Below are 16,780 nucleotides of genomic sequence, written 5' to 3' on the forward strand. Positions count from 1 at the left end.
AAACTCTAAAGCTTTGATTAAATTTCGGTGTTTGGTTATTTTTATTTCGGTACATACAACAATCAAATGTGTTTGCATTAGGAGAGAACTCACCCAATTAAGGCTTAAAATGCATTTTTACTCTAGTCTTAAGCGGCCCTCGACAACTTTCGCTCAATTGCAGTTTTAGTTTGGGTCATTAAATAGTTACAGACACAAATTGTAAGTATTGTTTGTTTTTTTGTTAGTTAATCCCAGAGTCAAGTTGAAAGATACAGAAAGAGTTTGACATTAGTGTGCGATAAATCAAGAGGAGGGTTATAGCTTTGTTTTTTCTTGGTGGATGTGTGCGAGCTTTAGCCGGTCAAAATCAAAATCGGGGAGCCTAAAGGATAATGGATAATGGAAAATGTAGAGGAGTGGAAAATCTGAAGCCTTCATTTCGTGTCTATGTGTGTGTGAGTGATTCGCCGGGGGCTACATATGCATATATGGTTCCAATAATCGTTCAGGATCGCAAGTAGGTCTCACGATCTTCCTGAAAGGATGCGATACGCTTCAACATCGGGATTAGTACTTATAGATAGTTATGGATCTGCTTTCGATCCACATTAAACATACGCTACATACACTTTATTGCCCAACATTTAACCATACATATGTGTGTATATAAGTACATGTATAAATTTACGTTTTCATCAGTTAACACTCGCTTTCATATATATATAATATGTATATATATAATATATATAACTAGCTACAACTTCAATTATCTGGCTAATGCGTATTACACTTGCAATTAATTATAAAAGGAACCCATAATATTGTTAATGCTCAAGATTTAAAGCCTTGTAGGCGGCATTTGAGCCGCAATTACTTCTTTAAGCTGGCTTACATATATGTATACCTACGATTTTCACCTCCACAAAAGTCCAGCAATTTAGTGCCCGAAAAATGTTTGTCTTTCAACTATTACGAACTAGGTATAAATATTTGCAATTTCAATATTCGTTTTCATTTTCATTTCAATTTCAACATTTCGCATTGTTCGGTATTTTGTTTATTGCTAATTATTTGCAGCAGTCACTTGGCAATGTTCCAATATTCAAGATTAAGACATATTCGATATTTGATATTCAATTCGTTTGCAACAATTTCTCGTTTTCCACTATTAGTTTTAAAATGTTCGACGTTCCCTTAGCACTGATACATAGTTTATCAAATTCTTATTGAATTCCGTCGTTTAGTTTACGTTTACAATTAATTTTAAATTTCATTGTAAAAATGAAAAAAGTCCTAACAAAATGTTGCTTCGATAAATGGCAGTTATTTTGGCTCATTAAGTTTTTGTTTTCATATTCTTTTCGGTTCTTTTTGTTTTGTTTTGCTAATTTCACTAATTGCAAGTTAAAGTTTTCGTTCATAATCTATGTTCGGCTGAAACCTTCCAAATTAATCGAGAATTCAACTGAAGGCCCAAGTGACTGCGATCATTTACAAAAATCTCACAAGGTTCCCAACAAAAAGCAAAATCATTAAGCACTTTACCAGGCGAACTTAGTCAAACATGCTTGGCTGGGGATGTTGGTTTACTGGTTTACTAGTTTACTGGTTTTTTGGATCTTTGGTTTGCTGGTTAGTAGGTTGTTTGGTTGCTTGGTTAGTTGGTTAGTTGGTTAGTTGGTGTCTTCACTATTGGAGGTGGCGGCGCTGGGACGTAGACCAAGGTGGATACATACATACACGGGTGGCATTTAGCGGCCCCTGGCGCCGAGTCGCCCCCTATTGCAAACGCATCTTGCAGCAGGAGGGATCCGACGCACCTAGCCTGGGAAGCAGGTGCTATATAAACGCAAAAGTTTCTATGAACCAAGTTTTTCGGGGGGTCTGGAAGTGGAACTGGAACTGGTGGTGGAACGGGGGGAAAGTCTACAGCAAGGGTTGGTGGTTTCAAACATTAAACACAAATCAAATACAAGTTCGACTTCTACAAAAAGAGGGAGTGCAAACACACAAATGCAGATTCGAATACGAGTATACGGATACGGATACAGATGCGGATTTTCAGGCTGCAAAAGGGTAGCGGTTACATTTGCACTAACAACTATGCGCATCCTGGAAGCCAAGTGAGTCTCACAAATGTGCCACAATCAGACTGTGATAGATTCCCTCAAAGTTAAAATCAAGGCTGCAAACTTTTAAATTTATTCGCTCCGTTGCTTTGGCTCCAAGTTTTCAACACTCAGTTGAGCAAAATATTTGCTTGCAAATCGAAATCAAAGAAATCACATTGATAAATGGTAAATAGATGGTGAAAAAAATGCGACTTTTGGGCAAAATTATAGGGTTATCCGGTTTTGATTAGAATCTTATTGTGTAAATAAATAAGCCAGTTTCATTATAGAATTAGTTTCTTAAATAAAATCCATCACAGTCCGAATTTGAAATAAACCCGAACCGTTTCAAAATAGTTCGGTCAACAAATGGCTTGCAGCCTTGATTAAAATATATGTACATTGCAAACTATTCAAAAAAAACTTAATCAATGCCTAGTCAAGCCCTTATATTAAATCCTAAACGAATTCCTAGTTATAGCCATAATCGAAAAGCTGCTCTCGAGTCTAAAGCTAAACAGAGTTGCCCCAAAATAAGTGGGGCACATTCCGGAAAACTGGACCCGATGTGGCGCCTTAGCAAAAGCGTGGAAGCATTAGGAATCGGGCTGGCCAGGGCCCGGCCTTATGTACAGCGCCCAACAACCGATCGAGGAGGATGACCAGGAGACGGACCAGCCCACCGATGCGATGGACGTGACCGTGGCCCAGGGCGGCGGAGCAGCGGACTGCTGCTGCGTACTATGACGAGTCACTGCCCGCCGCATCCTCGATGATCGAGTTGAGATCGATGTTGAACGAATACTCATAGAGATTGGAGTAGCGGTCGCGCTCCTTCCACGGCGACCGGTGATTCATATAAAGATTTCGTTTACTAACACGAAAGATCTGGCTGTCCTTGATCGACTGATCGTCATCGCAGGGTTCACCGCCACCGCCAAAGTCGCACTCGCGAATCGTCAGCCGGTTGGTCGGCGACTTTAGTTCGAACATCACCTCCTGGTGCTTGTACGGTTTACGCATCGGCAGCGGCTGATAGCCGGCTATATTAACCTTTTGCGAGTCCACCGACATGGTCGACTGACGTCGCATTCCGCGTGCCGCCTTCGGGAACGGATAGTTCCTCATCAGATTGGAGTCGGTGCTGCGTTGCGGCGAATAGTATTTGAAGTCCGTGGGCGCCGGCGCTTGCGGCGCCGTAGTGTGTATGGTGGTCAGAGTGCTGTTGCTGGCGGAGATTGCTCCGCTGGCCTGCAGCTGCAGCGTCGACGGGCGTCGTGGCGCCAGCGGCGGTGGTGCCGTGGCCAACGACACGGACACCGAAGTGGGTGCGGTGGTGGTGGCGGAGGAGGAGGAACCACCCGTACCAGTGCCGGTACCGGTATTGGTGCCGCTGGCGCCGGATGCCACCGCCGCTGCTGCTGCTGCCACCGTGCCAATGGCTGTGGTCTGCTGGGCATGAACGTGGTGATGCAGCAGCGGGAGCGGCGAGTGGCGGACATCGTCGTACGACGGTGTCAGCGGCAGGTGCAGCGAACGCTTGAGGTTCAACCGGTAGGAGGAGGACGTAGCCGGCGAGCGCAGAAGCGAGGGCGAATTGGGACCCGGTCCTGGACCGCCCTCATGTTGCTGCAACTCGGCGGCCACCAGGTGCTGCTTCAGTTGCTTGTGTTTGTGTTTGCTGGCCTTGAACTGCTGCTGGGCACTGGCCGGCAGCAGGGTTTGCAGGGAGCAGCGCTGCTGGTGATGCTTGCGGGACTTACCGTTTTGGACAAGATCGTAACTGGGCGGCGGATGATCGAAGCCGTTGCCATGGCCATTCCCATGGCCATTGATGGCACCTCCGTTGCCCTCCAGTGTCGAGGAGGAGGGATTGGACTGGTTATCGTGGTCGTATTCGTGGTGTGATTGTGTCGATTGTGGTGTATGATACGAGTAGTAGTAGTAGGTAGTAGTAGATTACCAAAAAGAACATTGCATAGAACACAAAAAGAAAAAAATTTGAATTACAGATCGTCAAAATGATGTGCACAAAAGAGTTCATCGTACGAGAGTTTTGATTTGATTGGATTTGATATATATATATAAATATATAAAGGATATCAAGCAAGCAGTGTGCTCAGACATTTAGATATTTTTAGATTTCGGTGGTGAAAGGGTGCTCTTGGATTGACTCAATGTGGCCGCTGGATTGGCCGCTTACCTCGTCGTAGAATCGGGGCTTTAGCTCCGCTCCACCAATGCTGATCCCGCCGCCGGCACCACCGATGCCACCACCACCTAAACCACCCATCATGGGCTGCGAGGTGGTGACCATGTGCGAGGCACTCAGCACATCGCTCAGTGCGTGCCGCGGACTCGACTGGTGCTGCATCTGCTGGATGAACTCGTCGGTGGCGATGCCGCGTCTGCCGGTTAATCCAATTAGCATAATGGTCTGGAACTCTGCCAACTGGTCACTTACCTATCGATCAGCGAGGGCGTCATGGGTCCGCACAGGATGTGACAGCAGTTCAGGCAAATGTTACCCCGCGAATAGGGATTTTGGGTGCGTGGACCGCCTTTGGAGGAGAAGGATCCCTTGAGCTGTTGAAAAGAGCAGTTTTATATTGTGTAAAGGTCATTTTCAAGTATACCGAAAGTACGAAAGTAATACACAATTCATGTGTGTAAACACTGGATAATTTTAAAAATTTCCTAGGAAAGAATTCGAATAATAATGCTTTAGAATGTGTATACTTTCATAATTCATAATCATTTCTTTTCAAAGAGGAAGCTTGTGGCTGATTTAATTACCAATATATAATATATTTGTTTCTGTATACTTACATCCTCGTTGGTTGTCTGATCGCTAGTCGTCAGATAGGTATGGAAGCCGGCCAGGCCGATCACCGACCATATCGAGAAGAAGCAAATGAACACAACAATCACAGTGAAGGGCGCCGCCTTGATTACATTAAAGACCTCGTGCTCCTTCTTCATCACTGCCGGTGGTATAAACAAATCATATCATTCATATCGCATATGGATTGCTATTCCGTTGTACTCACATAAAACTAAATGCGTCACAGAGCACGAGAATATAAATACAGCTAAAAATGCCAATGAGACTAGAAACAAATAAAAGAACCGATAATTCCGCTTGCCCACGCAGTTTCCCACCTGCAAAGAGAGCATTTAAAATGGTTTATAAACACACACTACAGGCGAAATAAAGTTGGTAAGATATTCCGTTTCGAGCTGGCAAACATAATGAGGTTAATTGCATTTTCACGAGATGTGTGGCATTACCAAAATTACGACCGAGAAATGCCTTAATTTCCAGCACCCATCCTCGTGGCCAACAAACCCCTTCTTTGGAGCCGCGAACAGTGAACCAAATCCCCAAAAGGCTCGAGTCGACCTTCAAGCCGTCAGATGCGATTGTGTCCGTACTTTCTCTCCTCCGGGGGTTTAAATTACGCCGGAGCCCCAGTAAATGAAGTGGGGCGATGGCAAAGCCATGACAGCAACACTAACTGGCAGAGACTTTGAGTTCTAGCAGACCGAGTAATTTACACCCTTTCAGTAAGTGGAGAGAATTATGATTTATTTTATTTCATTTTTTGAACTAGGAAATTTAGTTTCTTTGCATAGAAATGAAACATAAATGAGCATTTCATTTCAGAGAATGTCAAAAGTCCTCGTAAAAGTGGAAAAGTGACAGCCTAAGTCAAAATGAATGCTCAGCTTAGTGTAAATATTTAATGACATAACTGACCTTCCTCAAGCCAAATGGTTTACGGGTCAAACTAAATTGATTGTGAATTGCGAAAGCTAAAATCAAGGTGAAAGGAAAATTTTCAAATCAATATCATCGTGGGAAATTAAATACGTAGACAAAGCAATCAATTAGGGAATAAAGCACTAAATGGGTTGGTTACCTTTTGGCTTAAAAATACAAGTGGTGTGCAAACAAAGCACTCAATTAGTGAGTATGAATATTTAAAAAGCCGAGGAGTATTGGAAGTCTCAATTGAATGTTAAGTACATTCATCCGTAAGGGTATGTGCGATGATTTGAGTCTCTTGGGGATGTGGCGCCCCCATCCCAAAAAGTATGCTACATATTTCCCCCCGCCAAAAAAAAAAGAACAGAACCACAGAAATATGAGTGTGGCTACTTAAGTTAGTGTGTGCATGAGTGTGTGTTTGTGCAAGTGTGGTTTGTTTGCTTGGTCCTGTCCAAACACACACACACACACACACACACAGAGAGAGATAGGGAGCCACATCTTGTTGCATCAGCGCGTCGCTGGCGGGTATAAAAGCAAAGGAAAAGCTGGGAGTCCGTCCGAGTGCGCTTTTTCTTTTTGTTTAAACGTGACGTTCGCTCGGCTGAAATTATTTTTGCTAAAAAATTAGCAACCTCAGCGGTTGCCGTTGGAATTGGGTTAAAGTCAGAGAGACGACGAGAGGCTGTTGGTTTTGTGGCCCACTTTTCGCCAGAGCCCCTAATGCGGCTCTCGGCTCAATGTCAGTTGGCCAAAATGGGGGCCAGGACGATGAGGATGAGGTTGGAGAACGGTTGCTTTGGGGACAGCCAGCCAGCAAGTAGGCGGTTTGATGGGAAGTGATTAAAAATGCGCCACCGCTAACGAGGTGCCGGGTGTCCTTGTCAAGGACCCACTCGACAGGCCCATCACCCACCAGAGCCACCAGTGCCACCAGTGCCACCATCACTACTCACCCAGGGACAGTGGTGATCGAAGCGGTCCACGCAGTTGTCGCACAGGCTGCAGTGCGAGGCCCTCGGCGGCCGGAAGATCTTGCAGGTGAAACAGTATTTCAGCTTGACCGTTTGTCCTTTGACCAGGACCTCCTTGGTCCTCGGCGGCGGTCGATATGTGGGACTGTTCAGCGAGTTTGGCACCTCTACTCACGTCGATTTGGGTTATCCACACACGTACATACGCACATATTCCCGTATTCATCCAGAGCGACGCAGAGGAAATGCAGCATCAGCAACATCGACGATGTTGACATGCAAGTGGAAGAAAAATGAAAAAAAAAAATTGGAGGAAAGGGCCAAAGTTTTCTCATTTTAAATATTTTATACAAAGGCAACAACAGCAACTCATTAGCGCAAAGGCAACGCAGCGTTCGCCTTTGATGATTTTTATACGGAACATATATATTTTCCCATTTTTTTAGCGCTTTTTTCATTCTATGTCATGCCACGCTCATTACTTTTTACGTTCCTCCCATTTGCTCTCTCACACACACACACAAACTTAATGAAGTGAAAACAAATATATACGCAAGTGCTGTCTGTGTGTGTGTGTGTGTATTTGTTTGAGTGGGCGAGTGTTTGGCAAGTACGGGTGAGTAGGGGCGTGGCAGATGGAGAAGAAGGATATTCAGGCAACAGGCAGCAGCAGGCAACGACCTTGGCCACATTTCCTTTTGGATGGACGCGAGGACTTCGACTGCGATTGCCACTGCTATTGCTATTGCTATCGCGAGACTACGGGGCGGATGAGTAACGTACCTATTTGCTTTTCAATATAGGCGGCCTCATCGTTGGAGGCTCGCGGTATGACGCCCGGATCCGTGAAGGTTGTGCGCAGCAAGGAGCTCATCGTGAAGAAGTATAGTACCGCTCCCACAATCGGAATGGCCGGATTTATGCTGTCCGCCAGAAAGGGACAGCTGAAAGAAGGACGAAGAGCAAAGAAATATATATCATTAATCTAACGATGTTTCTGTCATTATGGTTTATGGCAACATCTTGATTTGAGCAGATTGTTTCGCATAATGGAGTAATAAACTAGAGCCATGTCAATAAGATAAAATAGGTAGATTTGGTAATAAACTAGGAATATTCCAATTATGACTAAAATATTATGAGTTTGCAAATAAAAGTTATATTACAGCATCCTTACTCCTAAGAAGCTCTAATGACTATTATCGTTTATTTGGTATAATTTAATGAGACTTTAGAGACGCCTCTTGTTAAGAAAACAACACGAAGTCAAAAAGTAGCAACTCAGCTCTTTAAAATGGCTTAAATCTCTCTGATTGAACAAAGCATGACTAGAAAGCTTTTCAAAACTACTGATCCTTGGATTCCGTCTCAGCTGCAAGCACCCATTGAAATTTGATTCCGTGAATCTCCGACTTCCCTGGCATCCGGTGCATCATGCAGTGCATCCAAACGGCAAAATGCAGGCAACGCTTGCCATTGGATTTACTGCAGCATTTGGTGGGCGACGAGTGTGGCATGCCCTGCTCAAAAATGCATGCAAATGTCCCCGGTGATTTGGCAATGCCCCAAATGTGTGGAAAGGCCCGAACAAATATGGCCCCAAATTGGGGCGGACTATCTATCCCAGCGGGGATAGCTGCGATGCGAAGGATATGAAGGATGCGAAGGACTAGCGGCTGGGGGATAGGACAATGTTCAGCTTGGCATTGTTACTTAATGCCCGATGCGTGCCAACGATTTGTGAATCGCAAAAGTCGCCGCATTCACCACTCGCAGGAGCAACTTTCACTTGCCATCAATTCACAGAGGACACAGAGTGCTCAGTGACAATTATGTGTGACAAGTCCCAGATGGACGTGGATGTAGTTTGCCTCATTTTGGGAACAGTCAGCAGAACCAACCGAAAATAGTTAAATACATTTGTCATGACAACGCCGATTGCGCTCCAGGCCCCCGACCCCCATACCTTCACAGCCATAGAAGTAAGGCTTAAATAGGAATGCATTCAAAAAATGCTTTTCTCGCATTCAACTGGCAAATCGCTGACAATGCCATAGAAAATAAAATAGAAAATGGGAAATGCGAAGGAGGGCCCCCTCATGCATTGTGTGCTACCTTTTAGCGATTTCCAGTGCCGGGGAGCGTCGAACGAAACACAATTTGAGTTTGGCCCACACATCCCCAGGCTGCCTACATGCAAAAAAATAATAAATATATATATTTGAGATACAACTATCTATGAGTGCAATCAAATTTTGTGTTCATTTAATTCAGGGACACATACATTTCTACGTGCAAATTAAGGCCTGAGGCGCTATGCGTGTTTTGTAAATGTTTTGTTTCGGTTTAATTCTATTTAAAATCCGTTTCAGTATAAATAAACTATAAATGGTAAACTAAATAAAATCTACGAAAATAAGTTGTAAAATAAACATAACTTGATTTGAACCTAAATTCATGAAGTTGTTTTCTTATCATGAGAAACTTAAGGCACCTCTGAACTGAACTGAACGGTTTGGGCCGGCCTTCCTGTTTCTGTTCAAATTTTCCGATTTTTTCGCGTGCATCTATAGGATATGTGCGAGTATCTGCAGGAATATCTATGGGAGCACTCAAAGGCATTGCAGATATTGTAATGCCCATCCATACTGGGACGCCTTCCACTCGACTGTGCGCTAATGTAAAGCAAGCAATGAAAGTAAAATCGCGCTGCAGCCGCTTTTCAGCAGCGAATAAATTTGGAGCGCATAAATGGAGGAGCTGGAGATGTAGGAGATGCATATATGTATATGGTTCCTAGGCATGGGAATTTCAATTTCTTTTGTGGGAAACACAGCACCTCCGCACATGTAATTCCTTTCTGCGCTGCTGAAATGATTTCGTGCAGAAAATGTTGAGCATAATTTTGTCTAATCGCACCGTCGAATGGCGAATGGTTTGCAACTTTAACGTTGCGTTCTATTTGTATTTGCACTACGTGTCGTATGCGTTATTTTGGCCAGTCTACGGAAAAATGAGGGTGAATGTGCGCCCATGTGCAACCAAATTGAATCTAGTTAAACGTTTGTGGCCTGTGGGTTTTCCAGATGTTCATGCCGTTTAGATATTTATTTAGTTGCTATACCGACCAAATTGATTGGACGTTTGAATTATTATTGGAGCAACGTGATAGTAGCAAGAGAATACAATATTCTTGGAAATTTCTCGTTTATTTCACTGTGTTGTCTCACATAAGAAAGCCCTTCAGAAATTTTTCAAATCATCACAAAAAAGCAAGTCCTTATTGCCCATACATATATACTGCTTCGAATGACAAATGACAAAAGCAGCTTAAATAAGAGGGTACGCAGTGGTCGGATTGGCCGAATCTAAATGAAATAGTAATAATTCAAAAACTTTAATTTTCAACCATTAAACACCGCCATTAGAGTTTAATAGCGGAAAAATTTAGCAACAGGAAATAGAAATGTGTTCCGGATGAACGAGTCTGAAATGAAAATTCAGTTTAAAAACTGAACCCAGGGTAAGGGGATAACTTTCCTGTGGTTTGCCAGTGGGTCGGGCTAGTGGCATGAACATATTTGAATGCCGGATAACCATCGGATTGACAAATCAAAAGCTGAAACTATTCACCCACCCCCATTATGCAATCCACACGGATACCCGTAATTCAACGGATTCATCCCGGACAGAGATATCTAGCTAGAAAAAGTGGTAGCAGCAGCAGCAGCAGCAGCTTGGATAGCCATGTCCTTTGCCAGCCCAAGCATAACGCATACGCCACGTTGCACAGCAATAATTACATGCCATTGGATACGGAGACGGACAGCAGAGGGCAGAAAACAGTCGGGAATGAGAGAACGGATGAGAAACCCGTTGATACCGTTGAAACCAGAGCAAGAGTCCAAAGTCAGAGACCATTAATGTGGGCGTAATTGGAAATCAAGCATGACCCGCTGGAATGGAGTCGGTGGCCAGGGGTATCGTCTATCCGTTGGTCCCCGGAATGGGTTACTGGGCAATGCTTAATTAGCAACGTATACATTTTGCACACAATGCATCTGAAGGGAGGCCAACTGCTCGCTGACACTCCTATTGGCACACGGAAAGAAAATCTAGTACTTTCAATTAAATACTTTCAAATCTATGACTAAGCGCCTTCAATAACTAAGTTTGGGTATCTTGTGTTGCTATTTTTATAACTTAAACTAGTGTATATTAGATTATACTTGAAAGAAAAGATCAAACATTACTATCCGTAACATATACCAAATCTACGTTTTTTTTCCAGTGTACGAACAAACTAACAAATGGCTGAAATGAGCACGGGGCGTATACTCACTCGAAGGCAAAGAAGAGCGCACTGGTGCCGGTAATCAGGATGCACGTCAAGTAGAAGACGCCTGTGTGCGGTGCGGACATTAGCAATCCATCGCAGTAGAATTTATTGCGTCCGGCAAACAGTTCCCATTTGCGTGTGACGCGTTGGTTTGGTGCCATGTTACTGCAACAACAGCAGCACAGCAGATTCATCGGGGCGGTCGTGGCGAATGGGGTATTAAGTTTTGGATAGGATGGTGTTGTTATGCCAGGTCTTGGTCCTGCTGGTGGTTCCACTGATTCTGTTACTTTTCCTTTGCTGACAACAATTGCTGACTGTGACAGTGACGCCTTTCCTGAATCTTCTGCTCCTGCTGCTGATGATGATGTGGGCCGGTATGGGGATTCGGGTTTTGGGGTTGTGGGATCCTGGGGAATGGTGGGTTATGCTCTGGCGACGACAGTTCAAATGGCTGCCGTTGACGAAATTATGCTGTTTTCCTGGCGTCCTGGCGACCGACGACGCCTCCCTTCGCTCCGCACCACCTCGTGTCACAGGGAAGTGTTCATGTGTAGCTGTTGCAATGCCAGCGGCACGCAAAACCGACTTCCACAAGATGTCTCCTGCTGCTCCCGAACCTGTTTGCTGCTATCTCCTGTGAATTTCATGCACACCGCGCCGCTGCTTGAAATATTCACCACTTAAAGTTTGATTTAGCTTTATTTTGTAGTTTGTAGTTTTTGTCGTTCGTTTGTTAGTTGCTATTTGAAGGCGAATTTTCTCAGGTGAATTTAATCAAAATTAATGCCTGGCTCGCTGCTGCCGCTACTGCTGTCCAACTCGAGTGGTATCCTGTAATGTTCCAAAAGCAATTTCGTCCACTTTGTTGCGTTGTCCACGGTCCGCGGCATCAGCCACATTGCGTTTCAGTTTCCTCCTTTTATTGCAGCGCACACTTTCGGGCCTCACGCCCACACGCCCACGTCCCGGCTTTAATTAAAGCAGTACGACTGTCATTTCCCTGCAGCCGTCTTCGTTTGCCAGTGCTGCTGCCACTCCCCTATTTCCACCCACCGGAAATGGGGGTGAGTACTGAATCGAGGGTGGGGAGACCACGTTCAGTGCGCGCACACACACACACAGACTATATAGCAATTATTTGCTCGGCTTTGTTGATCCTGAATTCTGGATCCTTTTGGGTGGCCCGTCCGTGTCCTTTATGATTCAATTATTCGCTATTCGCTGCTGGCGCCACCAACAGTAGTTAAAATTGGCGTCGAATTGGTTTGGCTGGTTTTAGTCCTGTTTGAGCGGGTCAGTCCAGTCCTGAAATGGTAACGAGAAGATGGAGAGAAACTTGTGAAAAGGAGTGAGCAACTGTGGAATTGCAAGCAAATATAATCATTAAGTTATTTTGATTAAGAACTTTTGTACGGGCGCCGACAAGCGAAAAGGAGAAACTTCTCATCTCTTCCAGGGATTCCTTTATTCCCACTTTATTATCGAATTTTAATCGCATTGCCCGAGTACTGTAAGTTAGCTAAAAGAGCGAGAACGTCCGCAATGGGGCAATTCATAAGATAAATTTTATCACTTTTTTATGCCAACACAATCGAGTTGTTATAACTTGCAGATAAATTTTCATTCCCAATTGTCCCACGGAAGTTTATAGCAGTTAAGCCAAACAATTGTGGTCACTACTTTATTACATTTTGGTTTGGTAGCTCTTCTTTTATCAGCACACAATTTAAATGACTGAGTAAGACACTTAATTAATTTCAATTAAATTGTGTTTTTACACATCTTAGCGGTTGTTATTGATTGAGTAATTTGACTAATTAATTCGAACTTAAATGGTAAATTGTTTTTGTTTGTGCTGAATACAAATCAAGGATGTGCATTTGAAATGTGTAAGTTTGACATCGAAGATACCAATTTTTTAGATTAGTTAATACAAATTTAAGATTAAAGCCCACCTAACATCTTAGCATATTTTGCAGCTTCCGTTTAAGTGTTTCTTCAATTTCAAACGATCTAGTTAAGCTCCTGCATCCTTGTTTAATTCCACAGAGCTGACATAATTTGAAATGCGCAGCAAACATAAATCCAGATCGTTTATTATTTATGGCTGGGCATAAACCGACTAAAGGATTAAAGCAGCATGGATTATTAACAGCTGAAATGCGCTAATTTGCGGTTTTATGAGAGACGACTACTGTCGGCTAATTGGCGCTAATCAAGTTAAGCATACGCACAGTATGCCGCCCCGGCGACAGCAAGTTGTTACTCCTCTTTGGCAACTGCGCTGCACGGTAACTTTATGTTCCTGTATGTGTGTGTGTGTGTGTTGCAACATGGTTCTGGAACCCAGAAACCGTTATCTAAGGCAAACAGGCGCACTTTGTGTGGCAATAAACCAGCAGCAACACAAACACAAGCACAGGCTCACAGGAGCCGCCCGAAAACGAGTGAATGGCTTTTGCATTTGCAATTTGCGTTAATTGGGCACACGCCGACCCATTTAAAAGGGACTCTCGGTTCGCAGATGTTGCCTATTTCGGCTTTCTCGGGCGGTGAAAATGTTTATGCAAATTGTGTTGCAATTATAGCGCGCCACCGAATGCTCTAATATATACTGACTGCGATTATTTGCATACATTTCGCTAGAATGGAAGGAAATGGGATGGCATGGCATGGTCACCCCCCTCACAATTAACATTAACTGCAGCTGATGACATGCGCCAAGAAGTGCCAATTAAAGGCACACAAGCGTGTGTTCAATAAACTCATAAATTGCCTGAAATGACGCAAAGTGCTAGCCAACAAAAACGGCAAAAAAAAAAAAACAATAACCATAAAGTAGCGACAGCAAAAACAAAACACAAGAGCCAACTTTGAAGTGTGCCACTCAGCGCAAATATGTAAATAAATGGCCACTTACGGCAATTCAATAGCAATAGAGAGTGTGGGTCGGCAAAAGAGTGAAAGTGAAAGAGTCTTTGGTTATTATAGTAATAACACTATCAAAATGTGATCTGCAAACAAAACAAAGCAAAGCATGTGTTGGTATCTAATAAAATGCAGCGACCAACGCGCATTCTATCACTTTCCTCGAATCGCTGGAATGTTCTATGTTTATACTGAAATCATTAATACAAAATGTCGAAAAATTTTGAAAAGATTTCTATAAAATACTTGATTCATATTGGAATATTTTATTAGGCTTAAAACAACAATATTTCAGTGCTTCCACAATAACATAAATTCTTGAACTTGTTCTTGAAATCCCTCGGCATAAACCCCACCAACACTCGCACTCACTTGGCGGATGTGAGTGAGTGAGCGAGAGAGTGAACCAGAAATACCTAACCGACACTTGGCATTGTAATTGTAGGCTGCGGTTGCGTATACGTATTTTGTAATACATCAAACCCTTGAACATCAGTGCTCTTGACGCTGGCCCGCTTCACCCCCTTCACCCCCGCAATCGTAGCCACAACTGCCACTATCACGCCCACACCACCCACTGAAACCACCCACTGAAACCACCCACTCACAGCCCACTCACCCACACTCTCACTATCGTTACTCATACGCATGCATGGCGAGCACACTTAACATTCAAGAGGGGGGCGGAGGGGGCGTGGCAAGTACTCCGCCAGCCATGCGTGCATGGCGGGTCTACACCAAAGAAAAATTTACTACAAAGTAAATGAGAAAAACATTAGCCATTATTTTCGATTTATGCATTTATTGAAATAGATATTTTTGGTGATCATAGTGATGTTTGTAGAATAGTTAATAAAATAAACGTAGTTAAACGTATTACTTTATCACAATCTCCATTAAAAGATTTAATTTGTTATTTAATCATGATTATATCGATTTATAGGATATTTGTCAGAAATCTTTCACTTCGAACTGTTTTTAAGCGTGCTCTTTTTTCCCTCAGTGCCGGCTTAAGTCGAGCCCCTGGCTGTCCCCCATGAAAGGCGGCTCAGTTCGACTCTACTCGACTGGGATCATTCATTTACGCAAAAGCCCCGCTTGCATTCGCACTCGCCCACTCGTTCAGCAAACAAACAAACAAACAAACGAACGAACGAACAAACCAGCAGACACATTCTCACAGGCATGAGTGCCGGACTGCATATGAATAGTTAGTGAGTGTGTGCGAAGAGATCTTGTGCGTATTTGAAGTCGGTTTGGTTACTTTGGCTTACTCCAGAGGATGACGATGAGTCCAGATTAGGAGAACGCAAGTCTGTAGGTGTGGATTAACATCAGGTGAATGAGTGCCGTTGCGTTATATTCGAACTAGAAATTTTTAAAATATATAAACGTATTTTCCAACGACTATTAAGTTTTTAATATTTTCATATATAGATTTTTTTCATAATTTTCTCATTTAAAATATGGTCAAAATCAATTGAGCAAATACCTGAACCAATTTCGGTTTGTTTTATGATAAAAACGAGTTTAATATTTTCCAACATTACAACAAGCAGAAACACCAATTTTGTAACTAATAACGCAGATGTTTGTTTACTCACGGGTTGACCTGGAAACTTTCAATTAAACATAATGTCAGAGCCATAATTTCCAACTCATATTCCAATTAGTTTTGATTTCAAAAGAGCGTCCAGCAGAGCAATAACAATCGCCGATGCTCGACGACAATGTCGTTCAACCTACTCTTTCAAATGTCAATACAATTTAATGGTTTTAAACAGTCGCCCAACTAATAGACCACATATATGGTTCTGTAGAGCATAAGGGAAATACACACAAACACATTTTCTCGGCATTGCCGTTACAGCTACACGAACATTTCCTCAAACATCCGACATGGCGTCCATTTCCGTTACGGCAACAAAGCAACGCACGCACACATGGCAGGCACAAGTGTGTGTGTGTGTGTGTGTGTGTATGAGAGTGTGTCCTGTTTGCCTTAGCGTTTCCCTTTGCCGCTGTTCGTGTAATTGCTGCCGTCACATTTACAGTCGCCGACGCCGCCGAGGCCGTCAAGTCGCCGTCGCTGTGACAGTCAAACCGAAAGTCGCCATCAACGATTGCTCCACGATTTTCTGACATTTTATTACAAACACTCAGAGAAAATAAGACCTTGAAGTACTTTTATCACACCTTTTTCTTAATTTCTTAAGCTTCTTGGAAAGTTTCGTTCAAATACCATTTGGATTAAGAAATAATTATTAAAGGTATCTAAAAATATATAATAAATAATAATAATGAATATATTTAAAAATAACTTCAAAATTCTGGTTTAAGATCAAATTTTTTTCATTTGCTTATCATTGATAAGCTTCAATAAGGAATTAATTTTTCATTAAATTCAAATCTAAGCAGATGAGAAGCAGAAGCAGAAGTTTTTAAAATTCCAAATAAATTTTAAAAAATATAGGTAAATATTTTAGTTCTGTGCACCCAGAGTAGCAAACATTAGAATAGCAAAACAAAACTATTGTCACCATTGTCGTCGGAATGTGAGTTTTATACGTTGCTTGTGTCGGTAACTGTTGTTAATCTTTGCTCATTGTTTTGGTTTAATTTATAAATTCCTGTCCATTTGGCAGATGCCAACTTTTGTTTTTCTATTTGC

The 16,780-nt window shown here is 42.9% G+C and overlaps 1 protein-coding gene across 10 annotated transcripts in view; it reads right to left on the minus strand.

Moving 5' to 3' along the window:
• app (approximated) overlaps window positions 1-16,780 on the minus strand; it is a 60,604-nt gene that overhangs the window by 2,559 nt on the left and 41,265 nt on the right. For 3 of the 10 annotated variants that reach the window (NM_001144465.2, NM_001144464.2, NM_001300114.1), the window contains 8 exons: window positions 11,182-12,486; window positions 7,623-7,783; window positions 6,822-7,006; window positions 5,144-5,255; window positions 4,923-5,077; window positions 4,558-4,679; window positions 4,297-4,501; window positions 3,857-3,971 (listed from right to left, as the gene is read on the minus strand). In NM_001144465.2, the coding sequence (NP_001137937.1) occupies window positions 3,857-3,971; window positions 4,297-4,501; window positions 4,558-4,679; window positions 4,923-5,077; window positions 5,144-5,255; window positions 6,822-7,006; window positions 7,623-7,783; window positions 11,182-11,372 (1,246 nt within the window). In that variant the 5' untranslated portion in view covers window positions 11,373-12,486. Of the gene's footprint in view, window positions 1-63; window positions 3,972-4,151; window positions 4,502-4,557; window positions 4,680-4,922; window positions 5,078-5,143; window positions 5,256-5,384; window positions 5,655-6,821; window positions 7,007-7,622; window positions 7,784-11,181; window positions 12,487-15,383; window positions 15,480-16,780 lie in introns of those variants that run through there. The other 7 variants (NM_140304.7, NM_206343.5, NM_001144467.3 and 4 more) reach the window with 5 other exon arrangements.

This window comes from Drosophila melanogaster, chromosome 3L (assembly GCF_000001215.4).
Source record: "Drosophila melanogaster chromosome 3L".
Lineage (NCBI taxonomy): Eukaryota > Metazoa > Arthropoda > Insecta > Diptera > Drosophilidae > Drosophila > Drosophila melanogaster.